Source organism: Sminthopsis crassicaudata, chromosome 6 (genome assembly GCF_048593235.1).
Source record: "Sminthopsis crassicaudata isolate SCR6 chromosome 6, ASM4859323v1, whole genome shotgun sequence".
In the NCBI taxonomy this organism is placed as follows: Eukaryota; Metazoa; Chordata; class Mammalia; order Dasyuromorphia; family Dasyuridae; genus Sminthopsis; species Sminthopsis crassicaudata.
In genome coordinates, this window is record NC_133622.1 from 192,702,886 (window position 1) to 192,720,467 (window position 17,582).

A 17,582-nucleotide genomic window follows, 5' to 3' on the forward strand; every position below is an offset into this window, starting at 1 on the left:
AGGTGGCCCAGACCATAGAGTTGTTTTCTCACTGGGCTAAAGCAGCAATGTGATTTGGTAGTCCCCCTTTTAAGGCTGCATTGCTTACCCCCTGGCATGAGAAAGGAACTAGGAAAGGTGTCCTAAAAATTGTCTGTTTCACCTAATTGCTTATTGTGGTAGTTGGGAATCCTACCCTGTGATCGAAACACACACACACACCCTTTGTGAAGATTCCACTAACCATTGGTACATGGAATGTATACAGCTTTAGGAAAACATGAAAGCCAGTAGACCTGAAAGACAAACAGCTCTTATGAGAGAACTCAGCAGGTATCATATTGAAATAGTAATTAATCCTGAGTGAAACAAGGGTGGCATATGAAGGTCAGCTAACTGAAGTCAGAGCTGGATACATGTTTTTCTGGAGTGGTAGTGGTGGAGAGGGCTGTGAAGCTCATAAATGTTTTCATAATCAAAACTGGTCTGGTTAATGAGTTTCTATGCCTCCCCAAAGGAGTGAACAACAGATTTGTGACAATGTGATTGCCACTTGCAGAAAGTACCACACTGTTATCATTATGTATGGTTACACCAGGACAAACCCTGATGATGAGGTCAAAGAAAAGTTTTATGAAGATTGGGAGAAACTCATCATCAGTGTGCTTCTGAAAGAGGACAAGCTTATAGTTCTGGGTGACTTTAATGAAAGAGTAGGCATAGATTATTTGACATAATGGGAAGATTTTGGGAGGAATGGAGTTGGAAACAGCAGTGGGCACTTACTACTGAAGATTTGTACATATCATGACTTTCTTATCCACAACACTATCTTCCGTTTATTTCAGTGTAGTAGGAAAAAAAACCAAACAAACAAGCTTCATGGACACAACCTCGTAGCAAACATTGTCATTTAATAGACTGTGTCATGTAAGAAGAGACAGAAGGTGAGAGTGATGAAAGTGATATATAGTGTAGAGAGCTGGACTGATCATAGATTTATCTTCTCCTAGCTAAATATTCTTATTCAACAAAATTGTCTGCTCCAAAACAAAATGACTAACAGGGGAGGACAATGTTAACTGATTAATCCGTTGACTAAGCACCTCTCCAAGAAGGAATAATTTGTGGCTTATTTGGAGGGAAAGTTGAGCCAATACACAGTTGGCAACAATAGAGCAGGAAAACAGTGGAAAGCTTTCAGAGATTTGGTGTATAGCACTACAATTTGCTCATCTATTCTAGACCACTGACAAACATTAAGATGAAAACGATGGAGAAACTCAGAAGCTGCTAAATGAAAAATGAGACTTCCACAGAATTTACCAGCAGGACAGTTGATCTGTTTCTAAAAAGGCAGCATTTAACTCCTTCAAAAGTAAATTGCAGGCAAAGCTTAGAGAGGATTCTTGGCTCAATTAAAAATCCTGAAGAAATCCAAAGCACTTTTATGATGCCTTGAAGGCTATTTATGGGTCAAAGACCTCTGATGTATCTCAGCTACTTAGTGCTTATGGAGCTACATTGATTAGTGATAAGAACATGATCTTAGAGATATGGAGCAGAACAGAGATCTGTACACAACAGTCATTGTTGATTTGACCAAAGCCTTTGATACTGTTTGTTGTGAGAGCTTATGGAAAGTTATGACAAAATTTGGTTACTTAGAAAAATTCATCAGCATTGTATGTCATTTTCATGACAGCATGTTTGCAAGGGTTCTGGATAATGGACAGTGTGCATTCACACTTTCCTGGTCACTATGGAGTAATGCAGATATATGTGCTTGCTCCCATGTTGCATGATGTTTTCATCAATGTTATGGAGTGCTTTCACTGAGGATTAAAATGGCATCAAGGTCAGCTGTCATGCTGATGATAAATTTTTGTATAGGATCCATGAACTGCTGAGAAGAAAGTGTATTCCTTCCTATTGCCATTCAGTTTTCTCCAAAGGTCTATCATACCTAGTTTTTCTAATGTTCTATTTACTTTTTTAATTTCTTTCTTGTTTGTTTTGTGGTTTGATTTGTCTAAATCTGAGAGTGCAAGGTTGAGATCTCCCACTATTATAGCTTTACTGTCTATTTCTTCTTGCAGTTCTCTTAACTTTTCCTTTAGAAAGTTAGATGCTATACCACTTGGTGCATATATGTTTAGTATTGATATGGCTTCATTATTTATGCTACCTTTCAGCAGGATATAGTTTCCTTCCTTATCTTTTTTAACAAGATCTACTTCTGCTTTTGCTTGATCTGAGATAAGGATAGCTACCCCTGCTTTTTTGGCTTTACCTGAAGCATAATAGGCTCTGTTCCAACCTTTTACCTTTACTCTGTATGTATCTCCCTGCTTTAAGTGTGTTTCCTGTAGGCAACATATTGTAGGGTTCTGCTTTTTGATCCAATCTGCTATCCGTCTCCGTTTGATGGGATCGTTCATCCCATTTACATTTACAGTTAAAATTACTAGTTCTGTATTTCCTGCCATCGTATTATCCCCAGATTATGCTTTTTTCCCTTGACCCCCCTGATCCCCCTCCCCGATATTTAATTTACAGACCCCCCCCTTGTGACGCGCAACCCTCCCTCTTTTTTTTTTTTTTTTTTTAGGATCCCTCCCCCCTCCCTCCAAGTCCCTTCACTTATTCCCCTTTTCCTTTTCCCTTTTCCTCTCCCCCCTTTTAATGAGGTGAGAGAAAATTCTCTGAAAAACAAATATGTTAATTATTTACTCTTTGAGCCTCTTCTGATGAGAGTAAGATTCACACAATGATTCTCCCCCTCACTAAGTTCCCTCAGATATGGTGTATTTTCTATGTCTCTTCCTGGGATGTAGTTTCCCTCTTTTTATCACTCCTTCCCCTTTTTCTGAACCGACCTCCTTCCCTTTACTACACCCCCCTTTTTTTCTTTTATATCAGTAAAATCAAATTATCCTTGAGTATTTTTTATATACCCACAACAGAGTTACAGTTCTCAAGGGTTCTGTGTACCTTTTTCTGTTTCTCTTCAGTCTTGTGGATGTAGATCAAATTTTTTGTTTAAGTCTGGTTTTTTTCTTAGAAACATATAGAATTCCTCTGTTTCATTGAATGACCATCTTCTTCCATGGAAAAAGATGCTAAACTTAGCTGGGTAGTTCATTCTTGGTTGCAGTCCTTGATCTTTTGCCTTACGGAATATCAGGTTCCAGGCCCTTCTATCTTTTAATGTGGAGGCAGCCAGATCTTGGGTGACCCTTATTGTGGCACCTTGGTATTTAAATTGTTTTTTTCTAGCTGCTTGCAGGATTTTCTCCTTTGTGTGGTAATTCTGCAGCTTAGCCACAATATTCCGTGGTGTTCTTTTTTTAGGGTCTATTTCAGAAGGAGTTCGATGAATTCTTTCCACATCTACTTTCCCTTCTGTTTCTATTATCTCTGGACAGTTCTCTTTGATAATTTCCTGTAAAATAGAATCTAGGCTCTTTTTTTGGTCATAGTTTTCTGGAAGTCCAATAATCCGCAGATTATCTCTCCTAGATCTATTTTCCAGGTCTATAGATTTTCCCAGTAAGTATTTGACGTTGTTCTCCAGCTTCTCATTTTTTTTGTTTTGTTTGACTGATTCTTGGGTTCTCTGTGAATCATTCATTTCTATTTGTTCCATCCTGACTTTTAAGGAGTTATTTTCTTCTTTCACAGTTTTTAGTTCTTTTTGTAAATGCCCAATTTCGTTTTTAAATGAATTATTTTGCTCTATTGAATTTTTTTCCATTTCCCTAATTTTTTTTTTTTTGAGAATTATTTTCTTTTTCCAATTCAGAAATTCTATTTTCTTGAGACTTTTTTATCTTTTCCAATTCAGAAATCCTACTTTCCTGTGTTTTTTTAACCTTTTCTAATTCACTAATTTTGTTTCCCTGCATCTCCTGTGAATTCTTTATTTTTTCCAACTCCAATTTCAGGACGTTGTTATTCTCTATCATAACTTCCCTTTCCTTTCCCCATTTTTCTTCGATCTCCCTCAATTTTTTAAGAGCTTCTTCTAGGAGAGAGTTATGTGATGGGGGGCAGGAATCGTTCCCCTTTAGGTTGTTATCTGATTCTCTGCTGTCAACTTCCTCGGGGTTGGATACCCGCTCTTTCTCTGTATAGAAGGAATCTATAGTTTTTCTAGCTTTTTTGCTCATATTTAAAAAAATGTTTTGGGGTCTGTCCCTGGGGTAGGAAATTATTTATTTACTTCTTTACCAGCTTCCTCCCAGACCGGATGGATGCAGCGGCTCCTGCGCCTGAGCTAAGAGAGAGCTCTGGGAGAGAGTTCCCCACCCCCTCCCTGGAAGTGCCTCAGAGGTGATTAGCACCACTGTGCTTCGAGGGAGTAGAATAGTGAAGACAGCACGAAGCCCAGCCTATGTGTCCGGGTGGGGAGTGGATGTCTGCAGCAGGTGACGTGAGAAGCCCCTGTGCTCAAACTGGAAGTGTCTGCCAGAAACCGTGGTCCCTAGTTCAAAGGTTCCGCTTCTCTGGGACTTCCTGGAGCTGAGTTCCACTCCCTCCAGCTAAGCTAGGCAGTGTGTGTTGCCTTGGGCCGTATCCACCCACTTGTCAATCTCTTAACTATTCTCAGGAGGTAGCTGAGGCCACACCCCCTGGTGCCGAGTCAGCTGAGTCACCCCCAGGATCGGGGAAAATCTAATTTGAGTTTTAAAATATTTTGGCTTTCTCTTCTGAACTGCTAAATAATTAGCAGAGAAGAGCTAACAGCCTGTGCCAGATTCCTTTACCTCAGTGGCTTCTCTGATCCCAGAGCCCTTCCCAGCGCAATGGGCGCAGTGTGCCCCTACCCCACCGTCTGTGCTGGTCTTTCTTATTCCTCCCCTGAGAACTGACCTTTCCTGTTGAAACTCCAGATTCTCTTCAGCTGGTAAGTCGTGCTTCCAGTCCTTGTGGTATCTATCAGTCCTGAGCTAATTCTGAGACTTAATTTATCTAATTGGTTGTGAGGGAGTGAGGACGTTCACTGAGTCGTGTGCTTCTTCTCCGCCATCTTGGCCTAAAAAGCTCTTGGCCTAAAAAGGATGATAAATTGCTTAACTTGAAAAGGCAACAAGGTAAGATTAAAGTGGAGGGAGAGTTGGTGCATGCTTTTTTGTTCATAGATGAGTGTATACTCATTGTGAACCCTGACGCCTATACAACAAAGTATGGATTGGTTCTCTGCATCTTGTACTAATTTTGGCCTAACAATTAACACCAAGGAAAAAGTGCTTCTTTATCAGCCAGCCAAGCAAAAACGCTTCTCTATCAGCCAGCAGTCTCCCATTCACATGTAGAGAACCATTGGTTGTACAAATGGAAAAAATATAGAATACAGAATGTTTTCCAGTGATGTACACATGATGATGATGTTGGTACATATATTGCCTTATCTAACTCAGTGGTTGGAAGACTCTGGAAAAAGGTATGGGAGAGAAGAGATATTAGACTGCCTACCAAAACTGAAAGTCTACAGAGATATTATGCATAATTGTTGTATGCCTGTGAAACGTGGAGTGTCTCAGTTCTATGCTAGCAAACTAAATAGGTTCCTTTTGAGTTGTTTTAGGAAGATTCTGAAGATCATCTAGCAAGATAAGGTACAATAGTATCTTAATACCTCCCTGAGAACTTTTCTTGAGCTTAATTGTCAGTGATTCAAATTGTATTGCAGAGAATACAATTCTGGTGGACTGGCCACATTGTTCAAATGTATATTTGCCTAAAAGACTATTTTATGGAGAAATTAAACAAGACAAGTGCTCACATGGAGGTTAGAAGAAGCAATATATGGATTTAACATATACTTTAACATGTTTAACATGTATTGGACTACCTGCCATGGGGGGGGCGGGGTGGAGAGAAGAAGGGGGAAAAGTTGGAACAGAAGGTTTTGCAAAGGTCAGTGTTGAAAAATCACCCCTGCATATGTTTTGTAAATAAAAAGCTATAATTTAGGGTGAAAAAAAGGAGCAGCAGCAATATAAGGACACTAAAGGTTTTTCTGAAGAACTTCGGAATCAATTGTTCCACATGGGAGATACTGGGAAAAAAATGTCCAGCATGGTGTGCCTGCATCCAAAAAGGTGCTGTTCTCTATGAACAAAGCAGAATTTTGATAACTTAAAAGAAAAGTGATGTGAACAAATTTAGAGTCATCTCCACTCCTAATGTTCTTGTGAAGTATTTATGCCTGACTTGTGGTAGAACCTAGATAATTTAATTATCAATTCAGTTAGCCTGTTTCCCATGTCTCATAGCTCAATTTGCAATTTTGCTCAATGACTGACATCTAGCAAGAATATTAACTACATTTTAGAGGAAGTTGATCATAGGTAGGATTTTTTTTTTTCCTGATGCTTTTTAGAAGGTTTTTATTTGCCATAAGATTTTTCTTTTTCTTTTCAATGCAATGGGGAGGCTTCTTATTTGAAGCTATTTATAAATATATTAGATTTTATTCAAAAACATTTATTTTGGGATTTCATAGATAATTTATAGCATCAGTCACATGGTCATTCATTCAACAAATAATTTTTCTAAATAAAATAATCTAGTATTAACAGAGCATTGCTAGATTTTCAGGGAGAGTAAAAGATTAAGCAAAACTGGGTCCTTACCATAATGGAGCTTCTAGTTTAGTAGGAATATAATACATATATGGCTAACTAGGTGGCATAGTGGATAGAGCACCAGGACTGGAGTCAGTAAGACTTGTCTTTCTGAGATTTTATCTGGCCTCAGATGGTTCAAATCTAGCTGTGTGACCCAGGGCAAATTACTTAATCCTATTTGCCTCAGTTCTTCATAGGTAAAATGAACAGGAGAAGGAAATGGCAAAGCCCTCCAGCATTTTTCCCAAATGGGGTCATTAAAAGTTGGACACCACTGAATATAATTGAACAGCAATATATTAGAATATAAGCACAAAAGAGGTGCATACAGAATATTTTTTCTCAGGCTATAGAGATTATTTTGTTTTAGGATATAGCTGAGATTCTAAGGAGTTGGGAGGACAAAAGGTATTCTTAGTATAAATATCAGGGTGAGCAAAGGAATGAAGACACAAATATGGGAAATGGTGATTAATTCACTTTGGCTGGAGCATAAAGTACATTATTAGAAACCCTGGTGGCAAAATATAGAGGGTCTTTTTTTTTTTTTTTTTTTTTTTTTTTTTTTGGACTAAGAAGTTTGAATTTTTATTTTGTAGCCAATAGAGAATCACTGAGTGACATTGAGTAGAGAAAGTCCACTGTTTATGGTAGAGAAGTTGGAATATCATTTACTTCCCATAACTACTTCAAGACAATCTTTCTTTTGAAGGAAGGTTCATGCTATGCAAATCTGTCACCTAATCCATAGCCTGCTGGCCATTGTCTTATCAATCATTAGAACATTTTTCTGGAATTAGGAAAACCTGAATTCAAATCTTCCCTCAGATATTTATTAATTGTGTGATTTTGAGCAAATCACTTAACCTCTGTTTGCCTTAACTTTCTTAAATTACAAAGTGAGCATTATGATAGCATCAACCTTGAAAGATAGTTTTGAGGATCAAATGAGATAATATTTTTAAAAAGTCACTTAGCACAATGCCTGGGACATGGCAGGTGTTTTAAATACTTCTTTTCCTTCCTTTCTCTTCCTTCCCCTTTTCCTCCTTCCCTTTTCACCTTTCTGAAAGAGTTCAATATCTTCACTGCCCAATTTCTCAATTTACTTAATTTCCACGAATTCCTTTTGTACACTAAGATAGCCATGCCCCTTGATCTTGCCATCACTTGCAAGTTATATATTTCTGTGTTTTTGAACTCCAAAATTTCTTTATCTGATTATACTTTTATCATTCCATCTTTCTCTATACTTTTATGGATCCTAACCCTGTCTTTGTCTTTGCTCCCTCCACTCTTAGTTCTTTCCTATCACTCTTAAAATGGCTATATTCTTTTTCCTTCCACTCATCTCTCCAGACTTCTACAGACCCTTACTAGCAGTCTTTTGATACTCTCCTCTACACCTCCTCTACACTTTGTGTTGTCTTCCTTCATTACATTATGTTATATTACATCATATTACAATATAAATAATTTTCTTTGTTCTGCTCACTTCATTATGTTTCAGTTCATTTAAGTCTTCTTATATGGATTATCTTTGGTTTCTCTGGAATTATCTCTTTCATCAATTCTTATGGCCCAGTAATACTCCATCACATTCATATACCATAATTTGTTTAGCTTTTCTTCAATTTATGGGCATTCCTTTAGTTTCCAGTTCTTTGTTACTCTAAAACCACTGCTATAATTATTATTTTGTACATATGGATCCTTTTTTGATCTCTGTTTCCTGAGGGCATTGTCCTAGTGCTGGTACCTCTTGGTCAGTATACTCATGGTATGCAGAATTTTGTAGCCTTTTGAATATAGTTCCAAATTGCTTTCAAGAATAATAAGTCAAATTCATAACTTTCCCATCAGTTCATTAATGTATTTCTTTTCCACAACCCCTTTAAGTTTCTCCCCATACCAGTCTATACTTCATTCAGTTGTTAATTTAATTTTCCTGAAGTACAGATCTAATGATATCATCTCTTTCCATTCCCCACTCAGTAAATTCCAGTAAGTCTTCCAGGATCAAATAGAAAACCCTCTGGTTGTATTCAAAGCTCTTGCCAAGCCAGTCTTACTTTTTCAGTCTTAAATCTTCTCCCTGACATGTACTCTATTCCACTGTCATTATACTCCTTGCTGTTCCTTAACAGGAATTTCCATCTCCTAATTCCTGGCATTTTCATTGGTTGTCTTCCATTCCTGGAATTCTCTCCTTTCTCATCTCTACTTCCTGGCTTCTTTGGCTTCTTTCAAGTCGCAGGTAAAAATCCTTTTTATGTAAGAAGGCTTTCTTAGTCTACCCTAATACTAATCTCTTCCCTCAGCCTCCTCTCCCATCTTAAAACCTTTCCTAAAGAAGGCAGAATCTGTCCTTTCCAGTTCACTTTCCACTTTTCATCTGTAGCTCTGCTTAGTTTAAACTCCATGGGATAAGATATCTCCAGATTGATCAATTCCTTCTGTGTTGTCTATAAGATCTTTAAGGATGAGGACTGTCTTAGTATTGTGTCTAGAACATAGTAGGTTGTATTATGTAAATGTTTATTCAGTTGAATTAAAATGTATTCTGATATATCTTGTTTGTATATAGTTGTTTTTATGTTGCCCCTTCACTCCACCACCCTCAATTAGGATGTAAACTTCTTGACATCAGAGACTGTTTTTGCCTTTCTTTGTTTTCTAATGCTTAGTACAGTGCCTGACACAAAGTAGACACTTAACTATTTATTGACTGACCTCCAAGATTTGTCATTTTCCATCAACTTTGCCAGTCTGAAAGGTATGAAGTGGAACATCAGGATTGCTTTAATGTGCATTTCTTTAATTAGTGATCCAGTATTTTTTTAAAATATTCCCGATAGTCTCTAAATCTTTAATGAAATTTTAACCCTTTTCTTGCAGACACTATATTGAATATTATTTTTAGTTTTGTAGTTAGGAAAAGATGTATTTAACATTTCTGCTTTTCAACATTTCTTTATGACATTTTTTCTTTTCTGTGATCTGTTCTATGATCAAGTTTTGTAAAATTATAGAAAATTACTTCACAGCTGAGAAGTATTTATACTCCTCTCTGTTTCCTTTTAGTGATTGCCAGAGTGGTAACCTTTCCTAAGGTTCTGTTCAGGCCCTTAACTTTTTTCATATTTATATTTTTTGTTAGAATTGAGTAGTTCTCTAAGGTTATATGTTGATGTCTTCCAAAATTATTATTTTTTCTCTCTTTCTCCCCGTAATTTGTTCAACTCTTCCTTTAAATACTCAGATGCTATGCCATTCAGTTTATAAAGCATACTCTAGCTATTTATTTCTTTTAACTATATTTTTTATTTATTGATAAGAAAGCAAGGCCATGAGAGGTTTCCCAGGCCACATAGCAAGTACGCATCTGAAGCAGAATTCGACTTAGATCTTTATGATTTAAAGTTCAACATTATATCTTCTTTGTCTCAGAAAAGGAGCCTACTTTTGTGTTCCTCCTGATGATTTTATTTAAGGGCTTCTTTCAGTGGCATAAGAGCAAGAAGTTCAAAGATGCATGTCCCTTCAAGAGGGATCAAGATGTTGAGGCATGAAAAATGTTTTGGGATGAGAGATACACCAGTGATGGGAGGTCCCCAGGCCAGTGTTGCAGATTTGCAAAAGAATTCGTAGTCCTGATCTCCAAGCAAGGTTTTTGTCAAAATGGGTTTGTTCACTGAGAAACTTTCCCTCAATTGGTTGCTTTCTGATTAAAAAGATAGCAAAGAATCTTGTTTTTTATTAACCTTCTATGGTTTGGGACTAATTTCCAAATCACCAAAGGGTAATGATTGTTTCCTAGACCAAAGTGATTCTCGGATCATTTGGGAAGTGGGAAATTCTTAATGGAAACCAGGTAGCTTTCTCAGAGCTGGGAGATTCAGGTGGATGGGGATAATTTTTAGGAATTTCCCTAGGCCAGGTGGCCCACCCTCCACAAAGACCAGGGGACAGAGTCCTTATTACATCAAAGGCACTATTATTTGGCTAGTATATTGGATAACAGATAGAGTTTTTATTCTCAAGGATTTTAGTAGGCTAGATTGAGATGAATCTTATGATATTCCTTAGGGATAAATTAAAGCCTTGCACTTGGGTACCAAAAAAATAGATTCCACAAATTAAGATTGAGAAAACATGGATATAAAGCAGTTGTCTTGGGGGTTTTAGAGGATGAAAGCTCAATGTGAGTCAGTCATGTGTTATGGCAGCTAAGAAAAACCCATGTGGTCTAGTGCTGTATTAGAAGGAATTGATTCTAGGAGTAAAGTTTTCCTGTTTTCTACTTTCACAGCATCTCGTATGTTTTACCCTTTTCCTCTAAACTTTAGTTTAGGAGCTTATTATGTCTTTTCTAGATTATTGCAATAGCTTCCTGATTAGTTTCCCTGAGTCAAATTTTTCTCCATGGCAGTACATCCTTCATACAGTTGCCAAAGTCAAATAACAATCCAACTTTTTCATTCTTATAGTCAAATCCGGTAGCTTTCTGTTGCTTCTTGAATAAGATATAAATTCCTTTATTTACCTCTTAAAGTCATTTACAACATAACCATGACCTGTCTCCTCCTCCCTCCCACCCCCATCTTTGGACATTGCTTTTCCTTTTACATGCTGAGATCCAGTCAAGCAGTCCTTCTCTCTATTCCTTACATATAGTACTTAATCTGCCATCTCTTTGTCTTTGTACAAGTCATCTCCTATGCTCAAAATACATTCTCTTCTGACCTCTGCCTCATGTAATCCTTCTCTTGCTTAAATATTCCTCTCAAACACCATTTTCCACATGAAAGCCTTTTTGATTCCTTTCAATTGCTAATTTATTCCATTCCAAATTATTGTTCATGTGTGTATATATATGTGATATATAATTTTTTATTTATTCTCTTTCTGTTTACATAAATCTTCCAACTAATGTTATCTATATATTTATTTATCCCTTAAGTATATATTGAGTGGTAATTTTATCTATTTGGTGCTATGTCTTGCCTCCTCAACTGATTGTACATTTTCTTCCTTCTCCTCTTCCTCTTCCTTCCACTCCCCTCATCCCCCCCCTCTTTTTTTTTTTTTTTTTACTACCTTGATGATAGTGGTATCGCTATCGTCAGAAAGAAAGAAGAAAATAGGAGATTGCCGTGAAGATTCTTACCTTGTCTTCAAAGGAAAATAGAAAACTTTTTAATGGACATGTCAAGAATAGAACAGAAATAAGACAAATTGAGATGTTCACATGAATTCAATTTAATGCAAATCCATTTTCTGTGTAGGGTTACTGAGTAACCGTTGCTGAAATTTTGTTCTTTGTTAGAAGAACTAGATACTCCATAATTGTATTGCCTAGTACTGGTTGGTAATTATAGTAGTAAATCATGCCCTGTTTTGTTTTTTTTTTTTAATTGTAGTAAGTTTATTTATTTTTAATTCACATTGCTTTATGAATCATGTTGGGAGAGAAAAATCAGAGCAAAAGGGAAAAACCATGGGAGAGATTAAAAAAAACAAACAACAACAACAGAAAAAAGAAATGAACATAGCATGTGTTGATTTACATTCAATCTCTTTCATTTTCTGGATGCAGATGGCATTTTCTACAAGTTTATTGAGATTGCTTTGGATAACTGACCCACTGAGAAAAACCAAGCATTTCATAGTTGATCATTGCATGGTCTTGTTGTTATTGTGTACAATGTATTCCTGGTTCTGCTTGTTTCGCTCAGCATCACTTCATGTAAATCTTTCCAGGCCTTTCTATAATTAGTTTGTTCATTATTTTTTATTCATGTACCATAGCTGGTTCAGCCATTCCTCAACTGATGGGCATCCACTCCTTTTCCAATTCTTTGCTACCACAAAAATAGTTGCTGCAAACATTTTTGCACATGTGGGTCCTTTTCCCTCCTTTATGATGACTTTAGGATACAGACCCAGTAATGTGGCCTGTTTTGAGCTATTTTTCTCTACCTCCTCCCTACAATAAATGACATACTCTTTATTGCTTTGTGTTTAGGAAAGTTTAGCTTTCTAAATAATCTTATCTTGATTTCAGTGGATTGATTGTTCCTGAGAGAGATGGCAATGAGACTGTTCCTGAAGTGGTGGCCTCCTCTGGATATGTTCTGCTGCACTTCTTTAGTGATGCTGCCTATAACTTGACTGGATTTAACATCACATATAGGTAAGCCTTTTTAATAATGGTTTAAAGAATTCTTTGGCTATTTCTCTCATTTTTTTTTAAGTTCATAGTATTTTGTTTTTTCCAATTACATGTAAAGATAATTTTCCACATTCATTTTTGTAAGATTTTGAGTTTCAGATTTTTCTCTTTTGTTTCCCTCCCTCTCCTCCTTCACCAAGACAGCAAGCAATTTGATATAGGTTATGCATATAAAATCACATTAGACATATTTCTATATTTTATTACTCCTTGATTGACAAATCAACTAGATTGATTCTTTCTTTTTACCAGAAATAAGCAAGAAATTTTAGAGCAGCTATGTCAAGAAAGTTCCAAAGATCATAAAGAGTCAGATGGGACTGAAAAAATGACTCACCAACAACAAGCAAGAAATTTAGCAAAAAATGTTTTTTATTAATTAATTAATTAAAAATTAATGATTTTCATTAAGTGAAATTTGACAAATTTAAAATACGTTACCTTAATATATGGAAAAAATGAGGAAGGAAGATGATTATTTAAAGGGAAGTAGATGCTACTAGGATTAGAGCATGCCTTTGAAATGTAACTAGTAAAACAAGTTTTTTTTTTTTTCCCCTGGCACTTGTTAATGAATGGCTAGATGATGTATTAGAGAGGATGCCTTTAAGCCAAGACAATTTAGATTCAGATCCTGTTTTATATACAGCATGTCACCACTTGTGGCCTCTCAGTGCTCTAGAAAATTCTTGGCAGCTACAAAGAAAGTGCTACTTGAGGGAGTTTCTTCTGTCAGTTCCCTCTATCAATGAAATCTTAAGTCTTTTCCCATTCTCCTCTAATCATCTTTTTCTTCTAGTCATCTTTAAAATTTTTAAATGATATTTCATGTAACCAGTTGATTGAGATCATATTGGGGGTTCTTTTCTGCAGATTTATTAGTCTTCACTCTCCCCCCCCCCCTTTTATTTAAACCTTAAAGAAACTGTCTTCTGTAACATTTCAGAAATTCTCCAACAATCTGGGTGAATACATATAGAACAAAAAGGTAGGGTTTTTTTGGTAGCACAGACAGGCATTCTCTGGATGGGTGGTTCATCTTTTTGTATATTTCAAGTGGTATTACATTTTTTTTTTTTTGGTCAAGATTTAGTAAACTTCATAAATTTGTATTTTTCTTTTCAGCCAGCATATCTAGTTAACTAACTATTTAATAATTAACAATAGAATACCAGTATCTGACCAGTACTCAGAGTGAAATTTGCCTTTGGCAAATGACTTGGTAGAGTATATTCAGCTGGGAGATTCAATGGGGAAGAGGGAGATTAGCATTTTAGGTCCCTGATAGAACTGGAAACCTTTGCACGGATGACATTAATCATGGCCAATCTAAGCCTTTAAGAATTGTTGATAGAAAAGCTTAGAAGAAGTACTATCCAGTTTGGAACTGGGTGTTTTTTAATTTGAAATTCCTTTCTTTTGTTTTTGTATCATCCACATTTCTCAATATATCCCTCCTTTATTCCTTTCAGGAAGCAATTCCTTTTAACAGAATAAAAAGACAAAAACAGTTAAGCAAAACTAACCATTATGTTAAAATAGTTTGATAGTATATGCAGTTTTCTTTTATTCATACTTCTAATTACTTTCTTTTTGCACATTTATTTTTGAATTTTTAAATTCCCCTTTTCTTTGTAAATCCATCCTAGAAATATTTCTCTTGTGTTCGTAGTGTTTGGTGGCATGGGGTAAGAAGTGAAAGAGGATATGGATTCTAGAATTGGCCATCTAGTTATGGTGACTGTACCACTAGGAAAGGAAAATACGTGGTATTGGGTATAATGGTTTTGAACTTTCAAAACAGGTTCAGGAGACCAAATGGATTAGTTAAACTTAATATATTGATGAAGCTCTGTAAAGGAATAAAGTAAAAATTCTGGATCCAAAATGCAAAATGAAAGTTTTATGAAGAAGCTAATGCCCAGAAAAGTTGACTGAAATTGGTGAAACCCCAAACCCTGAGAACTAGGTCATTCCTAATAAGAGAGTGATACTGAGCTTAGGAAAGTATATCTGGCTGGATGTTCCTGTCCTTTTTTATTTTTATTTTTTTATTTTTTGTAATTATTATTAACCTTCTGGACTAGTCTTTTGTTCACTAAATGAACTCTTATCTATGATTCCCCATTTTGGCCAATCCTTCATTCTAGAGTGTCATCTCTCCATTCTCTCTCCCCCCCACCCACCTAGATATCTTTCTTTGTCTCCCTTTTTCTTTCTCCTTTCTCTCCAAAACACATTTTCGCAGCTAGATTGTTTTCACCTTGATAATATGAAATATTTGTGTATATTGATGTATACACACACACACACACAAAATATTTGCATTCATATATAATGTATATATCTCACAATATCTCAGATGTTATAAGATGTGTTATATAAATATAGTATATACACATATATATTATTGTCTTACACAAATATGTGCATCATATAATATCTCACAACATCATTAATATTAGTATACAACATATGTATTTTTCTATATAAAACATGCTATATATAATATGTAAGTTTCATACTAGTATTAAACATTATCAACAGCATAGTTACACAATTGGAGGTGGGGAAAGATTTGGCCAGAAAACAATTGAAATTAAAAGACCTAAGACTTTTATTGGACTGCCAACAAGAAAGAGTTAACAGTGTTAGTTGGCTGCTGAAAAAATTTATGCTTCTGTATTAGGAGATACCTAGTATTCAGAATAAAAATAATGGCAATTTTTCTATCTTGCTTTCCAATCAGGTATGGTATCAAATATTATCATTATTTATTTATTGCATTACATTTATTTATTTATTTGTTTATATTATAGCTTTTTATTTACAAGATATGTGCATGGGTAATTTTATAGCACTGATAATTGCCAAGCCTTTTGTTCCAATTTTTCCCCTCCTTCCCTCCATCCCCCTCCCCCAGATGGCAGGTTGACCAATACATGTTACATATGTTAAAAGTATAAATTAAATTTTATATATATATATATATATATATATATATATATATATATATATATATATATATATATACATACACACACACATGTCCAAACAGTTATTTTGCTGTACAAAAAGAATCGTATTTTGAAGTAGTGTACCATTAGCCTGTGAAGGAAATCAAAAATGCAGGCAGACAAAATAGGAGTATTGGGGATTCTATGTAGTGGTTCATAGTTTATAGTCATCTCCCAGAGTTCTATTGCTGGATGTAACTGGTTCAGTTCATTACTACTCTATGGGAACTGATTTGGTTCATCTCATTGTTGAAGATGGCCACATCCATCAGAATTGATCATCATGTAGAATTGTTAAAGTATATAATGATTTCCTGTTCTGCTCATTTCACTCAGCATCAGTTCATGTAAGTCTCTCCAGGCCTTTCTGAAATCATCCTGTTGGTCATTTCTTATAGAATAATAATATTCCATAACGTTCATATACCACAACTTATTCAGCTATTCTCCAATTGATGGATATCCACTCAGTTTCCAGTTTCTGGCCACTACAAAGAGGACTTGCATTAATTTTGAGTGAGGACTATATTCCCTGTTCCTTTCCTATTCTTAACCCTTTTTCCTTTTTTCCTTTTACCTTTAAAAAATGAGGTTTTCCAGGTTTTCACCTCATATATGAAGTCTTTCTCTGCTTTATCTTCTGTGTGTATATGTGTGTGTGTACACACATTAGAATGTAAATTCCTTATTAGAATTTATTGTTCTTTATACTTGTATTTCTAGTGCTGACATATAGTGGGTGCTCAATAAATGCTTATTGATTGATTTTCAAGTTACCACTCAGTCTGGTGACTTTCCTTTAAATCAATGGTCTTCAAACTTTTTAAATAGGGGCCAATTCACTGCCCTCCGTCTCTGCCCCTCAGCCCATTTGCCATAACCTGGGGCCACATAAATGTCCTTAGCTGTCACATCTGGCCCTTGGGCCATAGTTTGAGAACCCCTGCTCTAAATTATATAGCAAGAGAATAGGGAGCCAGTGAGCTATTCTTTAATGAAATTAAGTCATTTGAGTACTCTCTGGTTTGTTTTGCCATCCACTGAAGAAACTGTGAGCTGTTGCTTTTAATACATTTAATAATACAAGGAAATACAAAGATTTTAAAGCTTGGAGAGAGGAAACATGGTGGAGTGGTCCGAACTTGGTGGTAAGACAACTGATTACATCCCTGCTCTACTCCTTGTTATCAGAGCATGGCCTAGGCTTTGGGCCTCTTTCTTTAGTCAAATAAAGTAGTTGTAAGGAAAGCCCTTTGTAAATCTTAAAGTGATTAGTTGTTACTACTTTAAAACACCCTGAAATATCTTTAGGTGGACTGCCAAATATCTCTCTCTTTGTAGCATTTTCCACTTAGCTAGCTAATTTAGTTCAGAAGTACAATGAGATTTGCATAAGACTAACAACAGGTGATTTTTTTTTCAGCCAGGGATACTGTCTAAGATAGTTTGCCAAGTTATTGAGTCAATATCCCCATACTTATGACTCAGATTTTAAAATATTCCTGATTTAGGTTAATATTCTATTCATTTTTAATGATCCTTCAGTGGCCCACTTATTTTTAATTTATTCTCTATCCTTTTTTTAGTTGCTTTAGGCCAAACATTTTTGAAGGTAAAACTTATGTATCTTGCTACTTCAAAGGCCAGTAAATCACCAAGCATTTATTAAGCATCTACTCTGTCTGAAAGCTAGGCTCTGGGACAACAAACACAAAA

General features: G+C 35.8%; 1 protein-coding gene across 2 annotated transcripts in view; it reads left to right on the plus strand.

Moving 5' to 3' along the window:
* ATRN (attractin) overlaps positions 1 to 17,582 on the plus strand; it is a 239,148-nt gene that overhangs the window by 57,951 nt on the left and 163,615 nt on the right. For both annotated transcript variants that reach the window (XM_074274223.1, XM_074274222.1), the window contains exon 4: positions 12,682 to 12,810. In XM_074274223.1, the coding sequence (XP_074130324.1) occupies positions 12,682 to 12,810 (129 nt within the window). The remainder of the gene's footprint in view (positions 1 to 12,681; positions 12,811 to 17,582) is intronic.